General features: G+C 55.4%; 7 protein-coding genes across 7 annotated transcripts; 4 read left to right on the plus strand and 3 right to left on the minus strand.

The window, feature by feature from the left end:
- Nucleotides 1-133: 133 nt before the first annotated feature.
- Nucleotides 134-1,054, plus strand: B0T26DRAFT_640026 (uncharacterized protein; the record flags this gene model as incomplete). The annotated part of the gene is made up of 1 exon (XM_060437186.1): nt 134-1,054. A coding segment is annotated over one exon (921 nt), but the record flags the coding sequence as incomplete, so codon positions are not given.
- An 842-nt stretch (nt 1,055-1,896) lies between these two features.
- On the plus strand, nt 1,897-3,092 carry B0T26DRAFT_696581 (cyanate hydratase). Its single transcript, XM_060441351.1, has 3 exons — nt 1,897-2,039; nt 2,161-2,600; nt 2,743-3,092. The coding sequence occupies exons 1-3, from the start codon at nt 2,007-2,009 to the stop codon at nt 2,762-2,764; spliced, it is 495 nt and encodes a 164-aa protein (XP_060300888.1). The 5' UTR covers nt 1,897-2,006; the 3' UTR covers nt 2,765-3,092.
- A 2,135-nt stretch (nt 3,093-5,227) lies between these two features.
- Nucleotides 5,228-6,939, plus strand: B0T26DRAFT_696586 (eukaryotic rRNA processing protein EBP2-domain-containing protein). Its single transcript, XM_060441352.1, has 2 exons — nt 5,228-6,335; nt 6,400-6,939. The coding sequence occupies exons 1-2, from the start codon at nt 5,330-5,332 to the stop codon at nt 6,762-6,764; spliced, it is 1,371 nt and encodes a 456-aa protein (XP_060300889.1). The 5' UTR covers nt 5,228-5,329; the 3' UTR covers nt 6,765-6,939.
- Nucleotides 6,940-8,384: 1,445 nt separating this feature from the next.
- On the minus strand, nt 8,385-10,244 carry B0T26DRAFT_672630 (uncharacterized protein; the record flags this gene model as incomplete). The annotated part of the gene is made up of 1 exon (XM_060439481.1): nt 8,385-10,244. One exon carries the CDS (start codon nt 10,242-10,244, stop codon nt 8,385-8,387), a length of 1,860 nt encoding a protein of 619 aa, XP_060300890.1.
- Nucleotides 10,245-17,176: 6,932 nt separating this feature from the next.
- Nucleotides 17,177-19,156, minus strand: B0T26DRAFT_696598 (uncharacterized protein). Its single transcript, XM_060441353.1, has one exon. It carries the CDS (start codon nt 18,766-18,768, stop codon nt 17,284-17,286), a length of 1,485 nt encoding a protein of 494 aa, XP_060300891.1. The 5' UTR covers nt 18,769-19,156; the 3' UTR covers nt 17,177-17,283.
- A 511-nt stretch (nt 19,157-19,667) lies between these two features.
- Nucleotides 19,668-21,487, plus strand: B0T26DRAFT_636259 (cation efflux family-domain-containing protein; the record flags this gene model as incomplete). The annotated part of the gene is made up of 3 exons (XM_060436809.1): nt 19,668-20,108; nt 20,255-21,157; nt 21,191-21,487. The coding sequence occupies 3 exons, from the start codon at nt 19,668-19,670 to the stop codon at nt 21,485-21,487; spliced, it is 1,641 nt and encodes a 546-aa protein (XP_060300892.1).
- A 1,028-nt stretch (nt 21,488-22,515) lies between these two features.
- Nucleotides 22,516-24,233, minus strand: B0T26DRAFT_672633 (nucleophile aminohydrolase; the record flags this gene model as incomplete). The annotated part of the gene is made up of 4 exons (XM_060439482.1): nt 22,516-23,162; nt 23,231-23,975; nt 24,024-24,146; nt 24,219-24,233. The coding sequence occupies 4 exons, from the start codon at nt 24,231-24,233 to the stop codon at nt 22,516-22,518; spliced, it is 1,530 nt and encodes a 509-aa protein (XP_060300893.1).
- Between the last annotated feature and the right edge of the window lie 943 nt (nt 24,234-25,176).

Here is a 25,176-nt window from a genome sequence, read left to right on the forward strand (position 1 = left end):
AAAAAAGATTGTTGGCCTCAAGTCAACAGAATAGTACCCGCCTGCTGACCGTGCTGGATCCGTTTCTAGGGCCCTCTTGCTGCTGCTGAATTTCGCCCCGCAGGTGGTCCTGCACCATGTTTGCCGTCTGCGTCGCGCCTGCGGCTCCCCGGACGACCCTCTCGGGAACTGGGGCCAGCCGGGCACGGGCACCGAAGGCCTCGCCTGGTATCCCACCGACTTTCTGCGGGACGTCACTCCGGTGCCCTGCCATTCCCACAACGACTACTGGCGCAGGGTCCCCGTCTTCTCGGCTCTCCATGCTGGCTGCACCAGCGTCGAGGCCGACGTCTGGTTGCGCGATGGCGACCAGCTTTGGGTAGGACACGACATCGCAGCCCTGCAGCCAAACCGGACCTTCACCTCCCTCTACGTCAACCCTCTGGTTGAGATTTTGACGAAGCAGAACCCGTCGACCGAGTTCTACAATGCCTCTCGCTGCGGCGTCTTTGACACGGACCCTGGCCAGACTTTGACCCTCCTCGTCGATCTGAAGACGGACGGCCCAGAGACGTGGCCGTGGGTCATGAAGCAGCTCGCCCCTCTACGCGAGCGAGGCTGGCTGACCTTTATTGAAGATGGCGAGATCCACCTCCGCCAGGTCACCGTGGTAGGGACCGGCAACACGCCGTTTGACCAGGTCGTGGCCAACGCTACCTACCGAGACGCCTTCTTCGATGCCCCCCTGGAGCGGCTTGAAAATTCGCCTTACAACTCTACAAACTCGTGGTATGCCAGCGTCTCGTTCTGGCGAAACATCGGAAATGTCTGGTGGACCAATGGGCCGACGGGCGCGCAGCTCGATAAGATCCGGAGACAGGTGCAGGAAGCCCACAAAAGGGGGCTTCTTGCGCGGTACTGGGACACCCCCCCATGGCCAATCCACATCAGGAACCGCATTTGGGAGGTTCTTATCGAGGAAGGCGTCGGCATTCTCAATGTCGATGATCTAGAGTCAGCAACGAAGCGAGACTGGACCAAGCAAAGGTCCTTCTTCAAGTGGCTGGGATTCTGAGCTTCAAACCATCTAGACATGAACTAGAGAATGAAACATAGAGTCAATTTCAGGATAAATGACATCCTGGTACGACGTTGGGTGCTTTGTCAGTGACTTACTTCACGGTTGCTTCAGAGGCCCTGAGACGTCAATGATAGTGCACCTGCGAGCTGCTTACTCGGCCTCCGTCTGCGTTGCTTCGAGGACCATTGAAAACCGGGAACGAAGCCTGAAAACCCACGCTTGGATACCGCGTTTTCCTCACAGGAATGGCATACAGTAATCCGCAGAAGAGTTGTTTACTAAACAGTAGCAGCACATACAGGTGGCCAAGGGATCTCCGTCTGGTTTTTTCTCTCTTGCTATTCAGTGACAATCAAGATAAGAGAAGCACTTGTTTGCTCGTTCATTTCCGCGGCTCTTATGTGTGAATGCTGCACTGGGCCACCCCGCGTCAAGCTTCCCGAGTCTCCGGTTTTTCTCCTTGAGCGGGGACTGCGTGCATTAACCAGGGCGGCATTCACCCGCCCCAGGACGCGGGGTTCTCACCTAGCTAGTGGTACATCCTCCGCCCCTCTCTTACCACGATCATGACGACCTGCTGATGATGGACTAAGTCAATGCATTGGGATATGTGCTAACTTGTTCTGTGTACACGTCTACTTATATAAAGTGGCCGGCCGTCAGGAGAACTCGTCTCTTGCCCGTCTTCTCTTCCATTGATCCAGCCAAACAGCACAAACACAAACACAAACACAAACACACAGATACAACACACTCTCACACACACATAATCTCTCTCACACACATAATCTCTCTCACACACACATAATCTCTCTCACACACACATAATCTCTCACACACACATAATCTCTCTCACACACTGACACACGTACACACACACCTACCCCCACATACAGATACACATACAAGCAGACAAGTAAACACCACCACCTACAATCTAGCAAGTATGTCTGGACAACAGAGACTCGCTACCCTCGACGTAAGCACCAACCCTCCCGTCAAATAAAAAAAAAAGGGGGGGGGGGGGGGGGGGGGGGGGGGGGGGCAAAGCAGCTTGCAGGCGAACTACTTAACAGTAACCTAACTAACAAATGCTGCAGAGCTCAATCGTGTCCCGGCTGCCGGCGTACTCCAAGTCGCTGTTCGACGCGAAGACGGAGAAGGGGCTCAGCTTCGAGGCGATCGCATCGCAGATCGGGCGCAACGAGGTGGCCGTGGCCGCGCTATTCTACGGGCAGGCGCAGGCGTCGGCCGAGGATGTCGACAAGCTGTCGGCGCTGCTGGGCGTGCCGCGCGAGGCGATCGCCAACGAGATGCTCAGCTTCCCCGACCGCGGCCACTCGGGCCCCATGCCACCCGTCGAGCCGCTCATCTACCGCCTGTTCGAGGTCGTGCAGAATTATGGGTATGCGTACAAGGCCGTGCTGAACGAGAAGCTTGGTGATGGGATTATGAGTGCCATTTCGTTTTCGACAAAGGTCGATAAGGAGGTCGATGAGAATGGCGCGACTTGGGCCGTTATTACCCTGAGGGGGAAATGGTTGGTTTTTCTTCTTCTTTCTCCCACCTCAAACCCTTTCTTCTCTATGCCGTTTCTCTCCCATGTTTTTACCTCCTCAATTCGACCCGTACCACGGATATCAGTGCCTAGGCCAGGCGTATCTCTTGCTGACAGAGTCTAGGCTTCCTTACTACCGCTTCTGAATCGAATCGTGCCGTTTGGGGCTGGCGGCGGCGAGGCGGTAGGCTGGTTGGCTGGCTAGCTACCTGCCCTGTCGCCTCAAAGCGATATCTTTGCCGTCCCTAAAGCGTTGCCACCAAAAACAAAGTGGCTTTTCGTCGTTTTCTTTGGAGAAGCGACGGTGTTTGTTATGTTTTTCCTTTTTCAAGCGGGATACTGCGGAGGGGCTGGGATGGCCGAGACTGTGTTTGAGATATTGCTTGTTCGCATTGCTTTCCATTTGGGGATCTAGTTCCTGGGCCTAGCTGGGTGAGGCGGGAAGTTGTGAGGAAAGGGGGTGGGAGAAAAAGGGATGGAGGGCGGGAGGGAACAATACTAAGGGGGGAACAATACTAAGGGGGGAACAATACTAAGGGGGGAACAATACTAAGCCCCGGCTCGAACCACCACCACTCTGTTACATCATTGCCCAATAGCATCATGATGTCTTTGCCAGATGCTTACGAGTGTATCGAAAAAAAAAGTCGACTTCTTTCTTGCGCCAGCCCACAAAGCCAATAACCGCTAGAAAAACTGGGCATCCCGTAACTTGCCCCCGACTTGGCTAGCTGGAGACTCATGGTCACCGACGCCCCTGGCCTCGTGGTCAAAGCGCGTTCATTGTTGTCCCCAAGAACAATATTAAGGGGGCACAATACTAAGACGCCCCACATGACGGGCAATAGGAGACCATGCCCTTCGTGGTTTCATTGACGTTTGGTCTGGTGGCGGGAGCAAGTCAAAGGGATGGTATTATTCTTTTCTTTCGCGACCGAGCGTTGCCTCTTCTAGGAGTCGTCGGATTCGACGGTGGCGAGAGAATAGGAGAGGCCATCTCTCTCTCTCTCTCTCTCTATGAGCAGAGGTACTGGTGGGAGGCTTGATTTTTCGTCTATAAAAAGATCTATTCCCTCCCTCCATCAGTGCCAATCTCCTCTTCTGGATCATCACACCCAAACAAACAATCTTTTATTACAAAAAAACCAACAACCACAAAACCATCAACATGCCTTCCACCACCACTTCTGTCCCGGTCCCCAAGACCCAGACCAACTTCTCCGGCTACTGCGTTGTCATGTAAATGACGCCCAGTGGGTTTGGAGTGGGTGACCTGGGAGGGGGAAGGGGGCGAGGGGAGTAGACACTTATGTGTGTCTTTTTTCCGGAACCAAGACAACAACTGAGCGCCAATACCACACATACGATGACCAGTCAACAAGACACCTCCATTCTCCAAGAGAGAAGCCGAAAACCATCCATCTCTCCCTCAATCCTACTGCTCGAGAAAACACACGAGAGGAAGCGCTGGCGTTAGAAACCACTTCCTCTCTCGTTACTAGCAGTAAGGAAGGAAGCAAAGAACCACCCCAACTCTCTTGGCGAACGCATGACTGGACCCATCGGAGGCACACACACAAACAAATAAGTTCTCGACCTCTCCAAACCCAATTTCAACTCTTCGACAAACCTACTGCCAGTTTCACGGGAGAAGAGACAAGGGAGAGAAACAAAACACGGCACAGCTACGTCTTTTTTGACAACACATTCATTCTTTCGCTTCTTCGGTACCACCCTTTTGACCCACACGTTCGGAACAAGTGACTAGGGAAGGAGGATTTCGAGATGAGGAAGGGGAGGAGAGCGGAAAAGGGGGGGGGGGGAGCACTTCTCTTTTAGAATGCTTTCTCTTTTTCTTTCTTGGACCATTCTCCTTATTTCTTCTTCTTTCTTTGGATTCTTTTCTCCTCTTTTCCTTGTTCTGAATTTTTATATATACGTAACATACATATTTCTCTTCTTTTCTTGGCCTCGTGTCTTTTTTTCGGGGGCTGGGGAAGGGGGGGGGTACTCTTTTGGGACTCTTCTCTCTCTCTCTCTCTTGCCTGCGAAAAGGGACGCGAGACAGGGATAGGATAGCAAATCTCAAGACTGGTTGCTGCCTACTTTTGCTTTGCCTTTTGTGAAGAGTCTCGACAAGAGACTGCTGTGTCGTATGTGACTGTGTGCCTTGAAAGTGGTTTTGTCTTGTCTTAGCTTACGCTACTTGATCTGAATAATGACGAAGTGCCCTTCTTGCCAAGATGGAAATGAGAATTAGAAAGGGGAAAAAGGAGACAATGTTTATACATCGCCTGAATAAGTAAATACCTTGACACATGCAACTTAGGTACTTGGGTTTTTGAGAGGTGTCTTGCAAGCAGTAGTATTAGGCGACCTGTTTTTGATGACGTTTTCAGGGGCTGTAAATTCAGTCAACAGAGCATGGGTGCCATTTGGGACGCCCTTCGACTTCTTTCAACTCATGGCAGTTCCGTGACTACAGATCCATTGCACTGCACCTGCCACACCTTTCATGAGTTCTGGGCTAGTAAGGGTTAGGGTTATCATACGTTGTGTACTCGCCCCACTGCATATTCTTATCTTATCGCTCAATCGCAGGGGACGACGGCAGGAAAAAAGTTCTCGGGCAAAGAAATCAACCCGGCTCTTTCGCTCCCCCAAAAGTTAAAAAAGACAACCACCAGGCCAATCAAACAGCCACAGCAAAAATGGGAAAAAAAAAGACAATATCCAGGGTAGAGGGCGCCTCCAAGGAGAAGAAGAACGTCAAAGCCAAGCCTGTCAAGCAAAAAGCCGACAAGAAGAAAACGACACCGCCCGCCCCCGTAGCCGACGAAATGGAGGTCGACAAGGTCGCCGACGACGAGTGGGAGGATGAGGACGACGGTGCCGATGCCGATGCCGATGCCAGCACTGTCCCGCCCAGGTCCGCGAACAAAAAGGACAAGAAGCAAAAGAAGACCAAGACCAGCAAACAACAAACCCCCGTACCACCAGCAGCAGAAGCCGACGAACAAGACGACGACGACTCCGGTTCCGACGACGACGAGGACAACGAGATGATTGGGTACGACAACCACGGAATTGACCTAGCGGGGATAGACGACTCAGACTCGGATTCCGAGCTCGAGAAGGAGGACAAGGACGGCCAAGACAACGGCAACGACTCGGAGGACGAAATTGACGTCGACGACCTGTCCATCTCGGGGTCCGAGGACGGGGAGAACATGCGGGCGCTGACGCGGATCCGCGAGACCATCAACAACAAGGACGCGCTGCTGGCGTCGCTGAAGCGCATCGCGCTCGATGTGACGCCCGGCGTCGTGCCCTTCGCCGTGCACCAGAGCGTCGTGGCCCCCACCACCACCCAGTCGACCATGGGCGACGCCGCCGTCGACGACGACTTGGCCCGCGAGCTGGCCTTCATGAACCAGGCCATGGGCGCCGCGCGCACCGCGCGCGCGCTGCTGCGCAAGGAGGGTGTCCCCTTCACCCGCCCCGTCGACTACTTCGCCGAGACGCTGCGCAGTGACGCCACCATGGAGCTCGTCAAGGCCAAAATGGTCGAGGAGGCCACGGCCAAGAAGGCGTCGGCCGAGGCCCGCAAGCTGCGCGATCTCAAGAAGTTTGGCAAGCAGGTCCAGGTGGCCAAGCAGCAGGAGCGCGCCAAGGAGAAGCGCGAGGTCCTGAGCAAGATTGACCAGCTCAAGAAGAGAATGTCCTCCACTCCCGTCCGTGTCATACGACGACTTTGCTAACACATGTTCCTCTTAATTAGAGCGCAAGGAAGGAGCCTCGGCTGCCCTCGGCGCTAACGAAACCGAGGACATGTTCGACGTGGCCGTCGACAACGAGCTCGGCGATAGCAGCAAGGGCAACAAGCGCTCTGCCGGCGGCGACAGCGGCGGCCGCCCCAACAAGCGCGTGAAGAAGGACACCAAATTCGGCTACGGCGGCAAGAAGCGCCACGCCAAGTCGGGCGACGCCACGAGCTCCGGCGACCTGAGCACCTTTAGCGCTAAGCGCATGAAGAGTACCAGCGGCGGTAGGCCAGGCGGAGCGGGAGGCAAACCCGGCGGCGGTGGTGGTCACAAGGCACCGCGGCTAGGCAAGTCACGGAGGAAGGCGGCCGGGAGGAAATGAAGCTGTTTTTTGTCAGATTAATCCTTGGAGGCGCCGGGGGGAGGCTTCCGGCTGTGTGGGAGTTGTAAAGCGTCATGCCTTTTTGTGAGGACACGCAAACACGCAAACACCACACACACTATAACTAAAATAAAGCAAAGTAAATACATAGACCACATGGCCACAGCTCGGGGACCAGCTTTTAGCATACCAGGTGATGATGCAAAACAAGAAACCACACATCGAACATTAATAAATCTACCCAATCACACTCCCCATGTGAGCCATCTTTCATATACGACGGGTCCATAAAGCCATCTTTTACGGATACTGTCTCGACGGTTTCATTACACAACCTTATGCTTAACGTGCCTACCTTACCTGGTGGATAGATAGCTGCCTTACCTACCTTAGCTCCCGCCAGGCCAAAACTCACCGGCCGGCCAAGGTTGATCCAACGACCTACCGCATCTGCAATTCTACACCGAACCCAAGCCATGAATAAAAGAATCAAAAGGGGTAAACATAATTGCAAAAGGCCGCGAGTCAGGTTTTCCATTCCCCTAGTGGGTGGTTGGCGTGCGTACGTTATATAAAGGGGATATACAGATGCCGTCAGATCGACCAATCCGCCCTGTCTCGCGCTGCTTATTGCTTGTTTGTTTGTCTGCCTGGCTGTTCCAGCCGTCATGTTTCAGCCCCATCCGTTTCTTTACTTTCCTCCCAGTAGACTACCCATACACACCCGACAGACATCAGCTCAGCCTCCAAAGCCTTCCATGTGCCGCACGGGGCTCCAGGAAGCGCGATATACGGAGTGACCAAGACAGCCCCAGATCTCGAGCTTGATCTTTATTTCCAGTCTTGCATCCATGCCGCGCCACGCCAGTTCCGGATGGCTATCGCAGCGAAATCGTCTCGTGTAGTCTCGTCTCAAGCGTATTTCATGAGGCCACAAGGAAAAAAGGGGCGAAACAGAAGGCTCGATATAGCCATCTCTAGTTTGCCCGTTTTGAGGCAGAGAGAAAGGAGAAAATAGGAAAACCGCTACATCCATGCCGACAAAGAAAAAGGGTGAAAAGATACGTTAGAATGACAAGAAAGAAATGGAAGAAACGCCCATTCCGTAATAACAAAACCTAAACACATGCCAAAAGCGATCCGTGAGGCCGGTCGACGCAATTTCAAGACCTAGGAGATCAAGGGCATCCACACCGCCAGCCTTCTTCTGCCGCAAAGCCAAGTGGCATATATAAGGCAGCAGCTTGAAAATTGCGTCAAGCGCCCCATTCTCAGAAGAGAGCCAAGGCGTCGAGATAGAACCAGTGGAGGCGGAGAAAAACGTGTCCAGGAAGTCATGACCATGGATTTAACGGACGAAAAAATAAACCGTAGCCGAGCGCATTATGACGGGCTTGGAATCGTGAAAGAGAAAATAGACATATAAATCGAACGACCCTGTGGTATCGTGCAACGCCGTGTATGCAGGGAATATGCTCTGCTCCGCAATGCCGCTCAGCCGCTTGGGCCAATAAATTTTGACCAGTAGACATTATAGATAACGCCATGCATGGAGCAAGTGTCCCGGGAGGGGAGCCGGGGGGTATCAATAACGACAATTGTTCCATCGCGTTGCAAGGGCTATTGCGTGGCAGCGATACACCAGTGGCGGTGGAAAGCCCACGCGCTCTTTTGGCACTCCTTGCTGCAGTATTTAGTTCGCCGGCAACGGCGGCACTTTGCAAACTGGCGTGTGTACTCTTCCCACTTCCCACACTGATAATAGGCGCATTGGCGAATGCCGCCCCTTGTGTCGTCCTTTCGGCACAGGTTCCTCATAACGACCCCGGCCCAGTATTGCATATCTGTGCTGTGGTACCGGACTGTGAACTTCTCGACGAGCGGGAAGATGTTCAAGTCATTGGGCAGGAGATACTCCGCCTCGCACGCGTCTTCGTCATCCTCGTCCGTCTCGGCCTCGAGCACTGCATCGGGATTGTCCAAGAGCTGTAGCTCCTTTCCAATCTTGAGCTTGGGGACCAGGTGGCTTTTTTGGAAGTATTTGCGGAGGTTGCAGTACTTGGAGACATAAGCTAGAAGCTGTAGCGACATCAGGACGTCCTCCTCTCTGGGCATCGCGGCAATTATTTGCGGGTTTGGTGTTACTTGTCGGTCGAGCAGGTATCGGGGGACGGTGGCGTTGGGCAAAGTAGGCTGCGGTGGGCTCACCATAGTTGGCCTATTGGGAGAGAGGCCAATGTTGGGAACCGGAGTGGGCGCATTGTTTACGATGCTGCCATCGACCGGTCCTTGATGCGTGATGTTGAAGGTTCCGGCCTCTTGAGTCTCAGACACCGTAGGTGTCGTCAACTCGATGGCCGCACCAGTGATGATGGTGTCGCTATCCTCCATCGCAATGTCCTGCATGCCAACTCCTGGCTGAAGTCCTCTGGTACCCGACATCTCGGCGTCGGGTGACTCGTCAATTGGCATGCTGTCAGCGTTCATGTCATCTGCCTCGACGGCGGTGGAATGTTGATGGCGGATTGACGGCCGCCGCCGAGACCGAGCAGTGGGGGCGAGCATCGAAGCAGGCCGGACTGTTGGCGATCTAATCTGAGGAGGCGGTAACGGAGTCGTGGGCGAGGCTGGCTGAGAGCCGAGAGCGACGACTTGTGTGTATGTCATCGAGACCAGACGATCAATTTCTCGGACGGGCCTAAATCCGTCGGCAGTATCCATGGACGGCACAGCCGGCGCTAGGGGCTGAAGACCCTGGCGACTTGACGAGGATATGCCATAGCGCGGCTCTCCGCGGACGCTGTGGTGGGATCGATGGATCAAGGGAGCCCGGTCAGGAGGGGGCGTTACCTGGAATTGCGGAGCAGTCGGGGTGGCGTCAGCGTGGGACTGGATTATGGTCGTTGCCGAAGGGCCGGCGAGGGTCGCCGAAACGTCGATTGACGGAGGCGGCGCCTGCCTGCGGAACGAACGGTCGACGTCTAAATTACCCGATCGGGTTGAGAAGCTTGACGACTTGTGGGCGCGGCTGCTCTCGTTGATGCGATCGCGGTGAGGGTCCGACTTTTGCTTGGCCTCCTCGGCCTTTTCACGCAGCCTCTCGATGACCTTGATGTAGTTGTCGAGGATAGTAGCGATGACAGGAACCATGTCGGCCTCAACGACCCGTGTCCGGACGGCCTCGGTGCCCCTAACCCCTATGTTGACGACACACTGGAAGGCGAGATTCCACTTCCACATGTCCATCAGATCCGTGCTGCGACCCTGCTTCAGGATGCAGACAAGTCGCTCGATGCCGCCATCGACGGTGAGGATGTCACGGATACGGGCCGACGACGTGGTGAGATAGGCGAGATGGTTGAGCGAGTTGATCAAGGGCAGCGTCGAAGTGCAGTCGAGAGCGCGGCGGTCATACAAAGCGGTGGTGATGCCCACCGACGCCTTGTTGACGTTGGGTATACTGAAGTTGACTTCCCGCATCTTGGCTCGCCTCGACGAAGCACGAGGAAACGCCAGACGGGGGAGGAGAGGAGAGACGAGCGGGACACGGAATAAAACGAGAGGGCCGGTGTCGTGCGGTTACGGGTCGGGGATGCGTGAGTGCGCAGAGTGGTGCTGCCCCTAACTGGTGAATGTGAGGTTAGAGATGAGGAGATTTGGATCGTCATGCGTTCATGTGCGAGATTGCAGGCTGGGTCGTACCGGCTGCTGGCGCGGTCGATTCGGTCCTGTGCGAAGGGGGCGAGAGCGGCGAGAGCACCACAGAGATGCGGGCGAGGCGAAGCAAGCAAGGCAAGACTGAAAAAGGGTTGCAAACCAGCGTATGAGTGAGCGATGCGTATGAATTGATGCCAGGCTGAAAAAAAGGATGAAGCGTGTGCGTGTGGGTTTGGACCACAGTGTGTGGTTTAATCGGAGCTGGAGAAGTGTAGATCGATGGATTGATGGGCGGGCAGTGCGAGTCAGGGCCAAATGCCTCAGTCGCGGTCGAGGATTGCGGGAGACGGGGGCGTTCGTGGATGAGCCAGACCAGACGGGACCAGACGGCGAGCCGCGCAGAAGGTCAACAATGTGTCGCAACAAGAGATGCGAATCTGGGTGATGGGACGGAGAAGAACGGCGAGACTAAGAGAAAGGGTGTGACCAATTCTCGCCGTGCCTGATGGAGCGAGAGGCTGGGTGGTGCTGGGGGATCAGACCAAGAAAGGCGGAGCAGCTGGGTTTTTCTGCAGCGCACTGCTTCAGGTGAATTCGACAACGCTCCAGTCCGCGCTTCTGCCTTAGGCAGCAATCTGCAGTGGAGTCTCGAGGCCCGGCGAGCGTGGTGGTGGGTACTGGGGCCAAGCTGAAGTCACTAAGTTTGAATTTCAGCGTCGGGATTGGGGCAGCCACCAGGGCACGCGCCTCCCGAAAATGTCGCCAACACCTCTAAAAATCCCACCTACCTTAGGCCCTTAACCGATCTTCAGCACGCACTCGAGCGTACCGTGCATTCCCACCCTTACAACGGGTCACTTCCGAGTCGCAAGACTCGCAACAAAGCGCGGACGCTGAGCTGGATCTTGGATTTGTGTTTTCAATTCTGGTTCTTGTATTTTCAGCTTTATCAGCTCATTGCCATCTCAATATCTGTCCACCGTTCCAGTGTTCGGAGCAGGGAAGAACCACACAGAAGACGAAACGGCCAATGGTGTACTCGGTATGCCTAAGCAACTCTGCTGACAATTGCGATGCCAGTGCTAAGGTAGAGGCGAAATAAAAACGGAGCCCGATCAAGATTGTGGTTTGGGGGTCGGCGCGGCGGGAAACATGCCATGGATTTTTGTGAGGGGCTAATGCAAAAAGGCTGGAGGGAGGGAAGTGGACATGTCACCAGCCAGTGGGATCTTGTTGAGGGGGTCGGAAGAGTTCCACCGCAAACGTTCTTAGATACACCTTATACCGTAGGTACTATTATTCAATCTGATGTGTGGCGTCCTCTCCAAGTCGGCCATCTACCTGCCCGTGACTGTGGGAATTATTTGCCTCCCCGTGAAAGGGAAGCCGAAGCCAAGTGCAGCAATGGAACCAACGGCACTAGGCCAGTCTACCGAACCAGTCGACCCAACGTCTAGACCTCGAAACCCTGGAGCTGCCCACTGTCTCTTCTTACTCCGGGTCGTGCTTTGTCTCGGCCAGAAACACGTGGGAGATCCTTTGACACTGAAGAAAGACAATCTAGATACCTAGATTTTGGCGTACCACCCGGACTGATGGCCAGTGACAACCATCTTCGACGTCCGGCCGAGATCGCGGCTTGTAGCGGAACAGAGTCGGGCCCTAGACTGGCGGGACTCTTTCACCCACCCATTCCTGCCTATCATCTTATACCCGCCCACATTGGTAGGTATAAAGACGCAGCGTGAAGCGCAGACCAGTGCTCCATCCGCATGGCAGCAGTCGATCACCTTAGATATTTAGACACCTCCAACGGTCGTTCGTTCTCCGGAGCGTGCCAGCACACCACTACGCAGTAGGTGTTTTTCTTTCAGCCAGATGCCACCCCAAAGAAGGCTTGGCAGTTTGCGTCTCGACCCGCCACTTCCAAGATCGGCGACATCCCCTCCCCTCTCAATGGTGCCATCCATGGACTGTTCACACAGCCAGACAACGGTTCAACAGAATCACAGCCATCTCGCGTTCGCTGGCAAAAGTGGCCACATAAACCCAACGATTGCTTTTTTCCGTTTCATCCCAGCTGTGCTGTCTCCGTCTGATTGATTAACCCATCGTCATGTCATCGCAGCTTTGGGGACGGTACTTTAACCTCGTTACATACGTCCACTAGGGTCGTGCGCATATCAATGCCCGCCTCGTGCCGTGACGGGGGGCGTTCTCTTCACCTTTTTAGGGCCAATAGCTAGGGCGGTGGGAAGTGGAGACAGGGTCGATGCGGGCAACCCTGGTCAGGCCGGGGTACGCTCCCCCCCACCACATACCGGCCTCGACTGGTGTGCCGGCCCAAACCTTCCATCCCGCCACTTCTTTAGGGGTAGCTTCAAATCTCAACGAGCTGCTCCTGTAACGGAAGATGGTCGAGCTGTTTGCTGAGGCCGACACAAGACGACAACAGTGCAGATCAGCACGTAAATTCTGCTGTGTGCAGTCCATTGCCTTGAAAAACACATTGAAGATACCCTGTTCCCTCTCGTGGATTCCTTGTTGCTTGAATTGACTTGCAGCTTCGCTTTTGGCTCTTTAGCTCTAAACTTTTCCTCGCCGCCCAGCTCTGACGACATGGCTGAGAAGAGACGGCACAGCACGCTGGCTTCTCACTTCTACAGCGTAAAGCGCTTCCCTGCAAAGAAGACTCGGGCTGAAAGCATGTATGTTGAGCCGCAGCGAGGGAAAAGTTTGCTTGGTCAGGTCTCAGCTGTCCCGGGTCAAACCCGCCTGGAAGCCCCGTGCCCCCGTCCTCTTCGATCCCGTCTGGCTAAACTGAGACACATCACACATCCACACCGCCAGGAAACAGAACGACCTGAGAATAGAAGGGAGAAATTAAGTGCAGGCATGTCAAAAGAGACCGATGTTGTGAACGTTCTGCTCACTAACGATACTACTATGTAGATACGGGGTACTTTAGTCTGAGGCGAAGGCCGGGCGGCTGTACGACCGCCTGGCCGCACTTTTGATGCTGAAGCGTCGCGACGGACCGACCGATGACGTACCGAATTTGCAAGATCCTCAGGCTGCTATGGGCCACTCTTAGCCAGCCAAACTGCCAGTGCGAGCATAGAATCTGGGAAGTGCCTCGTTTTGGTTTTCATGCGGCCCGGTCAAAGCGTTTTCCGTCTCCCCCAAATGCCGCCCATCCATTCACCCCCGTGCCCGCCAGATGCGCTCCTTGGCGGTTACTCAACGTGCACGGCTGTTAGGCGGCTGAGACTCCTGTGAACAGTGGTTCCATTTCTAGGTTGTAGTTGATGTACTTCAGACGGTGACAGCTTGGTCGGCCGTCAATCAACAAACTAACGTCACTTTTGCCTCCGGGACATGCGCGCGCTCGAGCGCACCAACGCCAAAGCCAAAGAAGCGAAGCGACGGTAAGGCGCCGTGCATCGGTCTCGTTTTAGAAACAAAGTTTCTCGAGACCCTCCAGGAGACTTTTACAGGCTAATATTGCCGCTCCAAACAGCCCAGGAACCCCCTGCATGCTAGCGCAGCGCTTAAATCGGAGCGCAATTGGCCCCGGGTCTGTCTCCAGGGAACCAGCAACCGACCTAATTCCATCCCGGCCTCCGAGCCGGGCTCTTGTCAAAATAGCTTTCGACATCACATCATCGGACATCGGAATCCACATAGGTTGTCGGTGCTGGACCTGGCTGTCCAGAGCCAGATACAATGCGGCGTGGAATAGAGCCAAGAAACCGTCCGAATTAGAAGGGAAATTACATCTGACGTGAGAGCCTTGGGTCGGGTGCTCCGTACGGAGTAGGTAGGTCGGTATTTGGCATTTCCATCGTTCGTGCCACTCCCACGGCATTTCTCGTCCTAAATTCGGCCCTGTCTTACGCCAGCTACGTATACACGAACCAACTTGGCAAGCCAACCGCCGCGGCTGTTTCCAGACAGTCGGGTTGCACGTCATTCAACGCTGGCGTTGGACAACGCTGCTAATCCTATCTGTCTGAACTCTGATGGGGAAACAGCCGCCGACTGGACTATCAACGGCATGTCGCCACGCCACACACCAGGCCGAGAACTCGCCCCAACCCGCTAGTCTCGACTCCACGCCTAGAGACACGAAAAGAGGCGGCCATTTCTTGCCAGAGTCGTAGGGAGGGGCCGGATTCCTGCATCGCTCTCACGCCCTTCATAGTGGAATATGGCGGCATCCATCGCGGTCGGACAACGGCTCCGACGACGTGCCGCTTCCGTGCCCGAGAGCGGCCTTGAGTATCAAGAGTTGGGGCGCCGTCAGGTAAGCAGAGATCTGCATGCATGTCCTGTGGCGAGGCAGGTCTTGTGGCGGGTCTTTGCCTCACTGCTACTCGCTGCAACAAGATGGAGCAGCAGTTCGGTTTGCGGTTTGTGCTGCTCACCTACTGCGTAGGCAGCCCCTGTCAGACGGATAATAAATCTTCTCCACTGTGTCCTGTAGGGTCCAAGCAGAGATTAGATGGACAGCATTGCTCTCTCAGCTTAGAGAAGGATCCGAGGTGCTACAGTCAGTTCTAAAGGGACGGATGGACGGATCAAGATGAAACCAAACGTCGTTCTGCGTCGCTTGGCAGGGAAGGTAGGGGAGGAAGGCGTCGTTGCTGTGCGCGCATAGCTCGTCACACGCGCGATGGCCTCGCCATTGGGTCCGCGCGCTTCTCGTCGCCGAACCCCGTCAGTAGGGCTAGCTGACTAAGTGAGGCGGTCGACTTGACTTGTTCAAGATCCCCAGCACAGCATGAACAGCTTGCTTGAGCCTTGGGTAGTGGCGGCTTCGGGAATCGAGGAGCAAATGACAGTGCATACATGTCAAGGATTTAAGGTTTAGAGCTGAACTGATTGCGGCCTGCGGGAGCGCGCGTCGTCACCCAATCCCGACCATGCAACTGCAACAGGGCAAGCTTACATCACAGACAGGCTACTACTAGTTCCCAACCCTGGCATAGGGCTTTACATACTTCAATGGATGTAGTACTGTGCTCTAGAGTATAGCATATACCTTGCCTAGCAACCTCGGCGGCAAACCAGCAACATGAGACACACGCGCGCTCTGGGCGTTCGCTCGCTTGTTGAATGATGTGGGCCTCTGCAGTATCTATGTAGTATGTATAGAGGCATGCAAGGTAGGTAGGCGAAGTAGGAATCTTGGTCTAAGTTCAAAGTCTAGACTTCCTTCCCGGTTACGGCTGAGAAGGAACATCTCTTCAACCAATGAGCTGCCTGTGTAACTACAAAAATAACATATGATTTCAGCTAGCCGCGAGTTTCGAACTAACAGGAAACGCAAGGCTGGGTAGCGAGGAATGTATACAAACACCACCACCCCTGTTTTGAGAATATGTCGGCAAAACGGGTGCGAGGGGAAAGACCTGCATGCAAGTCGGGACAGGGAAGACTTCTCCTTTACTGGCAAGGATCTGTGGAAATCCTGGGGTGAGACTAGTTCGCGATGTCAACAAACAGCGAACGCAAGGGCTTAAAGGGGCTCGCCGTGGTGCTGCTCCAATGCCATCAACGATATACGCTTAACAACAGTAGAATGAATCTGTATGAGCGTGCAAGCCACAGCACGAGCAGATACCTAAGTGAAATAACTGACAAGAAAGCTCAGTCCCTGAACAGCCAGTAATGTTCAGCAGAGCCAATGTCTCTCTGAGACGAGGTATTGCCGATGAGCGGTTACTGTCAATGTTTACTGTGTACGTTCGTCCTCCCCCATCAGCCTATGCTTGTCGGAAGAGAGCAACGAGGAGAAGACTGCTCCGAGTGCCTACCAGGTTGGATTCACGGGCATACCCCTTGAGAGAATGCACAAATACTACACAATTTAATCCCTGAGTGTTTAGTAGCGGGGGACTTCCCAAGGTTCTGAATGGCCTCAACACCTTACTACCCACCCTGAAAGGGTGTTTGTTTTGCCAGACTCGGGAGGCAATATCTATTAATTTCCCTATTGTTGAATCTTGCAAGCTTATCTCTCCCCTAGAAATACCGAAGGTGTGGACCAGAGGCCTTTCCTGGCCGGGACATGCAACAACGCTTATTCTACCCCAAGTACCACGCCTGACGAATGGATTGTACAACATATGCCCCACCATGTAATCGCCATGGCAGTTTACCCTCATAGTGACAAGGAGGGGGTAACAAAGCAGGGGCGGTCTCGCAAAGCCATATCAAATCACAAAGGAAACGCAATTGTGCTTTCTAGATTTGTGACTTCTCACTTCTGCACAATGAAGTTTACACTCACCTAATCTCAATAACTTCACAATAACAGCTCTCTCAAATCGACGGATTACTAGAAAGAGCCTCAAAAATAAAGAGCCTTGCCCGGTGTTATTTTCTCTCCATCCCTTCAGCACACTCCAGCCAGCCTCAGTTGGCTACAGCAGGACGTGTTCAAGGTGACGAAAGAACATCCGAGTCCAGTCTGTCTTCTAGGACTACGCCGTGCCCTGGATCTGGTTTACACAGAGCATAAAGGGCCACACGTGGGCAGTAAGACGAGACGAGTAAAGACGGGGAAGTTGCTGGACCACTACTACCTATAGCCACGAAACAGCTGGCATGCCAGGACACACACATAATTCCTGGAAGACAGGAACTCTCAAAAATAGTCGAATAATAATGTAAAATCTAGGGGTATATAATTCATCATGAGAACAAAACAAACAAGAACCGAGGCCTGTGCCAAGTATATAGCCGAGCGCCCACCGAAGAAGAGATATATATATACACGTATCATGTATAGACGGCAATATTGATATATACAACGGATGAGTCCGTATTTCACACGCAATGGGTGATCGGCTGTGTTTTAGTCCCCGTTCACACGGGCGTGCCTGAAATACTTCATGCCCACCCAGGCGACTACGACCCACACCCAAGCCATGACGCCCGTCAGGATCAGCAGGGCGGGGTAGTAGCCGACGATGGGCAGGGTCGGGTCGTTCTCCAGCTCGGGGGGCGCGTAGGGGGTAGTGCCGACGTCCCAGGCCCAGGTCCAGACGCCGAGGCAGGACCCCATGCCCGTGACGAAGACGGTCCACGTCACCACTAGGACGACCCAGCCCCACCACTCGGTCTCGGAATAATCCCAGTCGGCGTCGGGCGGGGGCAGCGGCGTTGTTGAGAGTCCGGCCAGGCTCGTCAGCGCCAGGGGAGACTTGGCGCGCTGGATGGTGTTGCGGCGCCGCTGCATGGAAGTAAGTGCGACTGATCCACCGCCGCCCGTGGAGCCGCTGCTTAGCCCTAGCGGGCGCGGGTGTGCGTGTGTGTGTGTGTGTTGCAGTGTTGGGAAGTAGCCCTCGGAGCCGGAGGAGAGTGACGCCCGCTCGGGTCTTAGGATGCTTGTGCTGGGCGATGAGGATAAAGATAAAGAGGGATTTGTGGAGGGACGCGAGGAGCTGCCGGGTCCGCCACCGCCGTTACTACCAGTGCGCGACATGTGCAGGCCGTCTTCGTCGTCAGTTGTGCTATAGCTGACGCTCGAACTCGTGACGGACGAATCAGTCGCAGCAGCAATGTCTGGCAGCGTGTTTGCCACCACTGTGGGTACTGAAAGAGCGGCCGGGGTGGTACCTTGATTCAATGCGGCGGCGGCAGCGGATCGACTAGCATACCCGTCCATACTCGGGCGGGGCGTGATGTCAGAGATACCTAGGCCTAGGGCCCCGTCTCCGTCGTCAAAGCCCACGGGGAAACCGTTCTTGTCGAACGCAGTGAATGGATTCAGGCTCGAGACGACGACGCCTGGTCCCGTAGCAATCTCTTCTTGACCCACTGCAAGGGTCCCATCCAGCTGATGATATCTGGTGTCAATGGCCAAGGCGCGGCCCTCTCGTCTCTCGCGCTGGGCACCGCGGCCAAGCAAGGCGACTTTGCGCAGGGAGCCGCGGCGGCGGCGCGTCTTCTGCTGCTGGAGGACGGCAAGAGCAACGGGAGGGGGCTCGGCAGCGGCGGTGCCGTTCCCGACGTGAGCGTAGGCGTGGGCGTGGGAGCGAGCGTCAGCGGGAATTGTGCGGAAAGAAGGTGTGGGGGGAAAGGTGGGCTGCTGCTGCTGCTGCTGGACGGAGACGGCCGACTCGTTGCCGTCAGCGCTACGGCGGGATCGAGGACGGAGATGCTCGGCTGAGGAGCGCATGAAGGGGATCTTAGAGAGGAGGCCGGCGGCGCCTGAGGCGCTTCGTTTGCGAGTGGGTGCCCATGGCCGATTGGGATTGGGATTGGGATTTGAAGGAGGCGCTGCATCGTCACTACGCGGCGGGGGCGCCAGCGGCAGTGGCGAAGGCGGCCGCTCCATAGTATAGTTTAAGCCTCTCCGATATCAATTCTGAAAGGCGCCTTAACGTGTCGGGGGGCACGCGGACAGGACGCGGCCCCAAGACAAGGTTTGTCGTGGCGGCCGAGTCTGCAGCGGGCAATCAGGAATTCGCCATGGCTTGTTGCTCCATCAGCGAGCGCATGCGGCGATCAAGCTTCTAAGAAGCTTCCCTGGCAGCGCGGCGAGGTCGGAGAAAGAAAGGCGGCTCTCAATGCAATGCGGCGCGTGGTGCTGTGCTGTGCTGTGCTATGCCCTTGAGGATCGAGCTGGAGAGGTTGGATGCACAGTCGCGGATGGGGCCGCCCGAAGTGGATGACATCGGCATTTGGGCGCACCCCTAGCACCCATGCCACTGCCCCCAGGGCCACCCCCACTAAACTATGCGGCTCTCCCGCCGCTCACGGGCACAACGACCGTCCACCCTGTTCGGGCCGAAGTCCCTGACGACCTGCGCCAGGGCGGGAGGAGGTGTGGACGGTCTCAGTGATAACTGGCTGGCCAACAGCAACCCAGCCTACAGAGACGAAAGACAGCAGCGTCGCATTCAAAGTAATCATCCCTTTGCATGTAGAAAATCCATTTCATTTTCCCCTCAGAGCATAACGATTTGGCCTGGAAGCGTATTCGGAGTACGGAAGTCGTCCAGCCTTGAATCCGACGAATAGGCACAAGGACAGTCTTTTAGCGCTTCACCTCGGTGGGAACAATCCACCCTACATTTGCGGTACGCTAGCCTCAAAGAGGACGGGCCAGGGTCCAGCTTCGAGATCCACACCGTCGACTGGGCAATCTGGTCATCAAATTACGGCTATCGCGAGGCGACGTAACGACAGCCCAGCCATTAGGTGCGGTTCTACCGTCTCCTCACCAGGGCGCACATGGCTTCTGGCCTGGCCTCATTCGATCCTCCTAGGACGCCGCCAACGCCTGCAACTCTGCCGCCAGGACTCGGCGACGAGGACGACGGCCGTTTTGTTTTCACATGCGACGATTACGACGGGACTGCCAAGTATCCCGATGCCAATGCCGATGCCGATACCAACGCCAATACAAATACCAATAATACCAATGCCAATCTTCGCGCGGCAGCCGCGTTCCCAGATCCCGATCGCTTCCTAGCAACGTCCCCTCGAAGCAGCCCCGCCGCCTTCCTCCATCCTCACCACGTCCCCTCGTTGCGTCCCCGGACGCCCGAGTCGGCCTTCACCATGTCTGAAAACGGGCTCGCCAATGGTCATGGCGCTGGCTCAGATGCGCCTGCCGCAAGGAACCCCTTCAACTTCGAGACGCAATTCATCGCAACTGCGCCCGTCAAGTCTGTACGTTGAATGCCCCTTCCAAACCTCCAATTGCTACGTCATCTCGGGCTGGCGAGACAGACAAACACTGTCGTCCCCTCTCCCGAGCTTCCATCCTAGAGTGCATTCGTCTAGCTGACTTGGATCTCGTCTCTCTCTCTCTGTAGAACATTGGACAACGGCGTGGCCATCGCTACAAACACAGCTCTATAAGTGTGCAGCACTCCTTCTTCCAGGAACCCCCACCACGGCCTCCCCCTGTCCTGCCCGCCTCGCTCCCCATACCGACGATGAAAGAAGCATGGGGTAGCATGCAAACAAATCAACGCGCCCGGCTATATTGGAGCTGCTGCCATGCGGCGGTAGCCGTGTACATCTTCTTCAGCGCCGAGGACTCGCTGGCCATGACGGCCCTCTCGCATCTGGTCTTCTTCGACGTCGGGTCCGCCGCCGTGTGCGTAGCTGTTGACGTGCTTGGGAACTTTGAGGTGTGGCGGCGGTCTAGCATCCGCCACCCGTTCGGGCTGCAGCGGGCCGAGGTGCTCGCCGGCTTTGCCATGTCGGTCTTCCTCGTCTTTGGCGGCTTCGACCTGTTGTCGCATAACCTCAAGCACGTGCTCGAGTCTGTCGGCGAGCATGCCCCTCACCATCCACACACGCACGGAGGCGGCGGCGCCAGCTTCGTTAACGCGCGCGCGTACATCACTCCGGGCACTGTCGACACAGCCAGCCTCGCCGCAGTCGTGAGCACCCTCGTGAGCGCGTACGGCCTTCGAAACCATAGTCGCATCCGCCGCGTCATGCGCGTGCCTCTCCCTTATCTCAGCAGCATCCTTCCCGGATCCGGTATTCTCGCCAACCCGTTCCACTTCCTGACGCTCTGTTTCTCCTTTCTGATGCTACTGCTTCCGCTCGTCAGCATCCCCTACTTTGTGTGGCTCGACAGTCTCATCTGCGCCGCCATAGCTGGGAGCATGTTTGTCCTAGGTACGCGGCTAGCTATTGCACAAGGTCTCATGCTGCTCATGAGCTACAGCGGCTTACAGGAGCCTCAGCAGCTAAAGCAGCAAGTAGGGCTGGGAGGCGGCGGTAACAACAGCAAGAAAACAGATAGTAGCGTCGGCGCGAACAACAGTAGCGTCTCCGCCGTAGTGCAGGAGATAGAGGCCGAGCCCCAGGTTGCCCGCGTCGAAGAGGCACAGTTCTGGCAGGTGCATTATGGTCTCGCCATGGCGAACCTCAAGGTCTGCCTCGTCCGTGGCTTGGACGACTCGGCGCTCAGCCAACTTCGAAGTCGTTTGGCTAGGGTTGTTCAGAACCGCCTCGGCGAGGGCTACGGCCGCGGGGGGAACCTACGCTGGGAGGTCACAGTCCAGATGAGTGCGGATAGCGGGAATTGAGTGTAACGGGCTGTGTACACTCGTATCTTCATATGTATATATTTATATATTTCAACCCAGGAATCCGAGATGGTACTAGCTGAGCATTTTTTATTATGGTCTTCTTTGCTTCACCCAGTCGGGTACAGCACCCTCGTTGCCTTTCCCAGCCGCATAGATTGCAGTCTATCCGTTACATCTACTGCATTCGCACAGTCTGCATGCGATGGTGATTTACCAGGCCTGCCCACGTGCGGCTGATATGGGGGCGAACAACTGGAGAAGCCCGGAGACGACACCTCCCACCCTCTGTATTTTGAATCCCACCATCACAGATAATTCCTGAAAATCCGGGTTATTGTACCTACGCACGTACCTTGATGGCAGGCAGCGGCTGGATGGCCTGACGTATTTTTCATCGGATATTATTTCATCGATTTTTTTTCGTCCGGCTTGCTTGCCCCTTTAACCAGCTGATTGAACTCTCTCTCTCTCTTACCATCCTGAGGCCCCTTTTCAGAGGAAAAACAAAATGAAACCTCTTTCTCCTGGCTACACCACAGTACCTATCTAGACAATCACCGAAACTTACGGGTGTTTCTGGGGAGCAAATAAAAAACAAAACCCCTTAACCCATTTTCATTTAATCTTCGTTTGTCTTTTACGCGCCCGCCGCCCCCAGATAAAAAAGGAGCCCTTTTAAACGGACCAGCTTCATACGCTGCTTTCTATCCTACCCTCTCATGAATCATGCATGTCTCTGTTCGCAACAAGAAAAAAAGAATCTCACACAATGACACCGGACAACAAGACTTGAACATACGGTAAAGCACAGGAAGAAACCAACCAAAAAAAAAGAAAACCCCCCAAAAAGGTTGGGATGCCTAATCCATAAATACATCCGATCCCATCCGATCCCAATTTGTCACAATCCCATTTCCCACCCTCCCGTTCAAAAAGAATAAACCCGGCAAGCCACCAAACCCCAGCGCCAAAAATTAAAGTAAAAAAATCAATAGAACCAAAAAGGGAGTAAATTCGAAACAGCATCATGACAACGTCAGCTCAGGAAAGTACTGGGCGAGCTTGGCGGGATTGCCGAACTCGGTCCGCGACGGCGAGGGGGTGAGGGGGCTGCCCGTGTCCTGTAGGGACGAGTACGCGGGCGGGTCGACGGCGGTGAGCGACGCGCGCTTCTTCTTGATGTTGCCCTGGGAGGGCGTAGCGAGCTGCTGTTGGGGGGGAAGCGCCGGCTGGGACGGGGAGCGGACGTCAGAGGAACCCAGCTGCGGAGTCGCGGCGGCCTCGGAATACGCGAGCGGAGTACGCGCTCGTGGCACTGTCGATGACGCCGAGTGGCTGCTCTCGGCCGCAGGCGGGCGGGACCGCGGTGCGCTGACGCTGAACGGTATTGTCGGCCCGAGTATCTTCTTGTGCGCCAGCGCGGCGGCGCTGCCGTTTTGCAAGAGGCGCGAGCGGTTATTGTTGAGAATGCTGCCGTTCTCAGCCACAGGCAACGCGGTGCCCGCGAGGCTGGAGGCGTTCTCGTTCGCGGCCAGGCCTTTGGTCCTGACAAAGGCCGTGGACCGCTGCCGGTTCGGGTTGCGGCCGTAGTACTGGTCCAGAATGGGATGCACCATGACCGTCTGGTTGTGGACGGTCAGGATTGAGTTGGTGGGTACGTTAATCCAGTTTTCTAGTGTTAGTCAGTTTGCTTGTAGTTGTGTCTTGAGTAATCTCAACGTTTTCCGGGTTAGAGCTTACCTCGCTCGAACGTGAGGGGCTCGCTCGCCACTAACACAACGTCGGCCCCTTTGTCGCTCCGCTCCATCTGATAATCGCGGTTCCCGGGCTCGGGGGCCCGCGTCTCCCACAGCGTACCGGATGAGTAGTACAAGCTGGCAGCCTCGTCCGAACTGCTCCCCACATAGCGCGTGCAGATGACGCTGTGGCCATCGGTCACGGCAAAGTTCAGGAGACTCCGCGTATCCACGTTCTCGGCGTGGATCACGCTTTCGGGGATGCTGTCGATGAGCTCGTTGATGAGGGCAATCGTCTTTAGCATGGCCTTCCGCAGTACGGTCGGGCCGAAGCCCTGGTCCGAGAGGGAGCTGGGGTCGTGACCCATGCGCTCCAGCGTGTCTAGAAACAGGGCAAACGCCCACTCGCTGTCGGTGCCGCCGCCCACGCTCAGATACCACTTATCGGCGAGGCGCTCGCCGAGGCGGCGCTTGATCTGCTTCCATCCGCCGAGACCGCCGTTGTGCATAAACATCAAGCTGCCGTGGCAGAAGGGGTGGCAGTTGTCCTCGCTCAGCGAACCTTCGGTGGTGGCGCGCACATGGGCGAAAATCAGGTGCGAGGCCGTTTTGGAGGCCAGCCGGTGCAGGTTGGCGCAGTTCCAGGCGGGCGTCGTCGATGTGAAGAGGCAGGGGTGGGCACCCAGCTTGCGGTCCGTGTAGAAGCCAATGCCGAAGCCGTCGGCATTGTTCTGGCCGCGACGGGTATCCTAATCGCCGAAACACGACGCAATGAGTCACAGCGCTCGCAAACACACAGCAAGGGCACCGGTATTGGAGCTCACTAATCGCAGGCGCGAGTCGAAGGACTGCTTGAGAATCGAGTGCGTTGGGTCGAGAATCAACTTGGAGAGGAGGATCTCGTCGCTCCCCTTGTAGACCTAGAGAGAACAGGCAGGCAAAAATCAGCATATTTTTTCGGCTTGCTCGGGTCCAGAGATCTGACCACTCACCAAAAATCGGCACATAGTGATCGGTCGTGCCCAGACAGGCCGGAGTAGCTAAGGACGAGTCGGCAATCCAAGAGTAGAGAGTTTTTTCGATGTTAGGCCAGATGCAAGGAAGGCTGTCAACAAAGAGAAGGGGGCTGGAATTCCCGCGGGCGACAGAAAATGGCATGCGGCCAACAAACAAAAATTAGAATGTCGACAGGAACAGTAGTCCGGCGCCGGCGGTTGACACGTTGTTCAGACTAATAAGTGCGAGGCCAGACAGTGGCCCCAGCGGGCGAGTACAGGGCTGCAGGTGACGGAATCCTCCATCAAAATGGCGAACAGGGGATTTAATCTCACCCGCCTCGCCCGTGGACCGACCCCTTTTAGTGCATCCACACGGGCGACGGACCAGTACTCCCCGAGCAGGTCCCGTCCATCGTTCTGTCCAACGGCGCTGGACGCATCTCCAACGCCTTGTCGATCGATCTCGGCTATAAAAGGAGTGGGAGCCAGATGCAGTAGAAACACTTCACGTGCAGCTTCCTTGGCGTTGAATTGCATTTTCTTCTCAACAGTGTTGAGTCCATCGAGCTAGATCAGAACATCCCATCCTCGGACATGTTCCACGACTTTGGCGGGGTTAGCGTTGTGTCTGAGGTGAGCTGGGCAATCCTGGTGCACTGGTGACGCTATCGCAGTGCATTATCGGTGACTGTCTGGTGAGAAGTGCCTGGCGTAGACCGGTCCCAAACGAATGGATATTGGGCCGATTGCTCCATCGGCCTGGGAATGTCACATACCCGGGAATTGCTCTGCCACGCGGGTACACTCTAGCAAGGTAAAAACATTCCGGCAGCTTGCCTGATATTTTGTTCATCGCTGTTACTTCTTTGGGTCATATCACTGCAAAGACTCTTCTTGAAATGGCTGAGTTCGCATCCGAGCAACAGAAAACCTTCGCTTAGTTTTACCTTCG

The sequence above is a fragment of the Lasiosphaeria miniovina genome (genome assembly GCF_030549165.1).
Source record: "Lasiosphaeria miniovina strain SMH2392-1A chromosome Unknown B0T26scaffold_2, whole genome shotgun sequence".
Taxonomy (NCBI): domain Eukaryota; kingdom Fungi; phylum Ascomycota; class Sordariomycetes; order Sordariales; family Lasiosphaeriaceae; genus Lasiosphaeria; species Lasiosphaeria miniovina.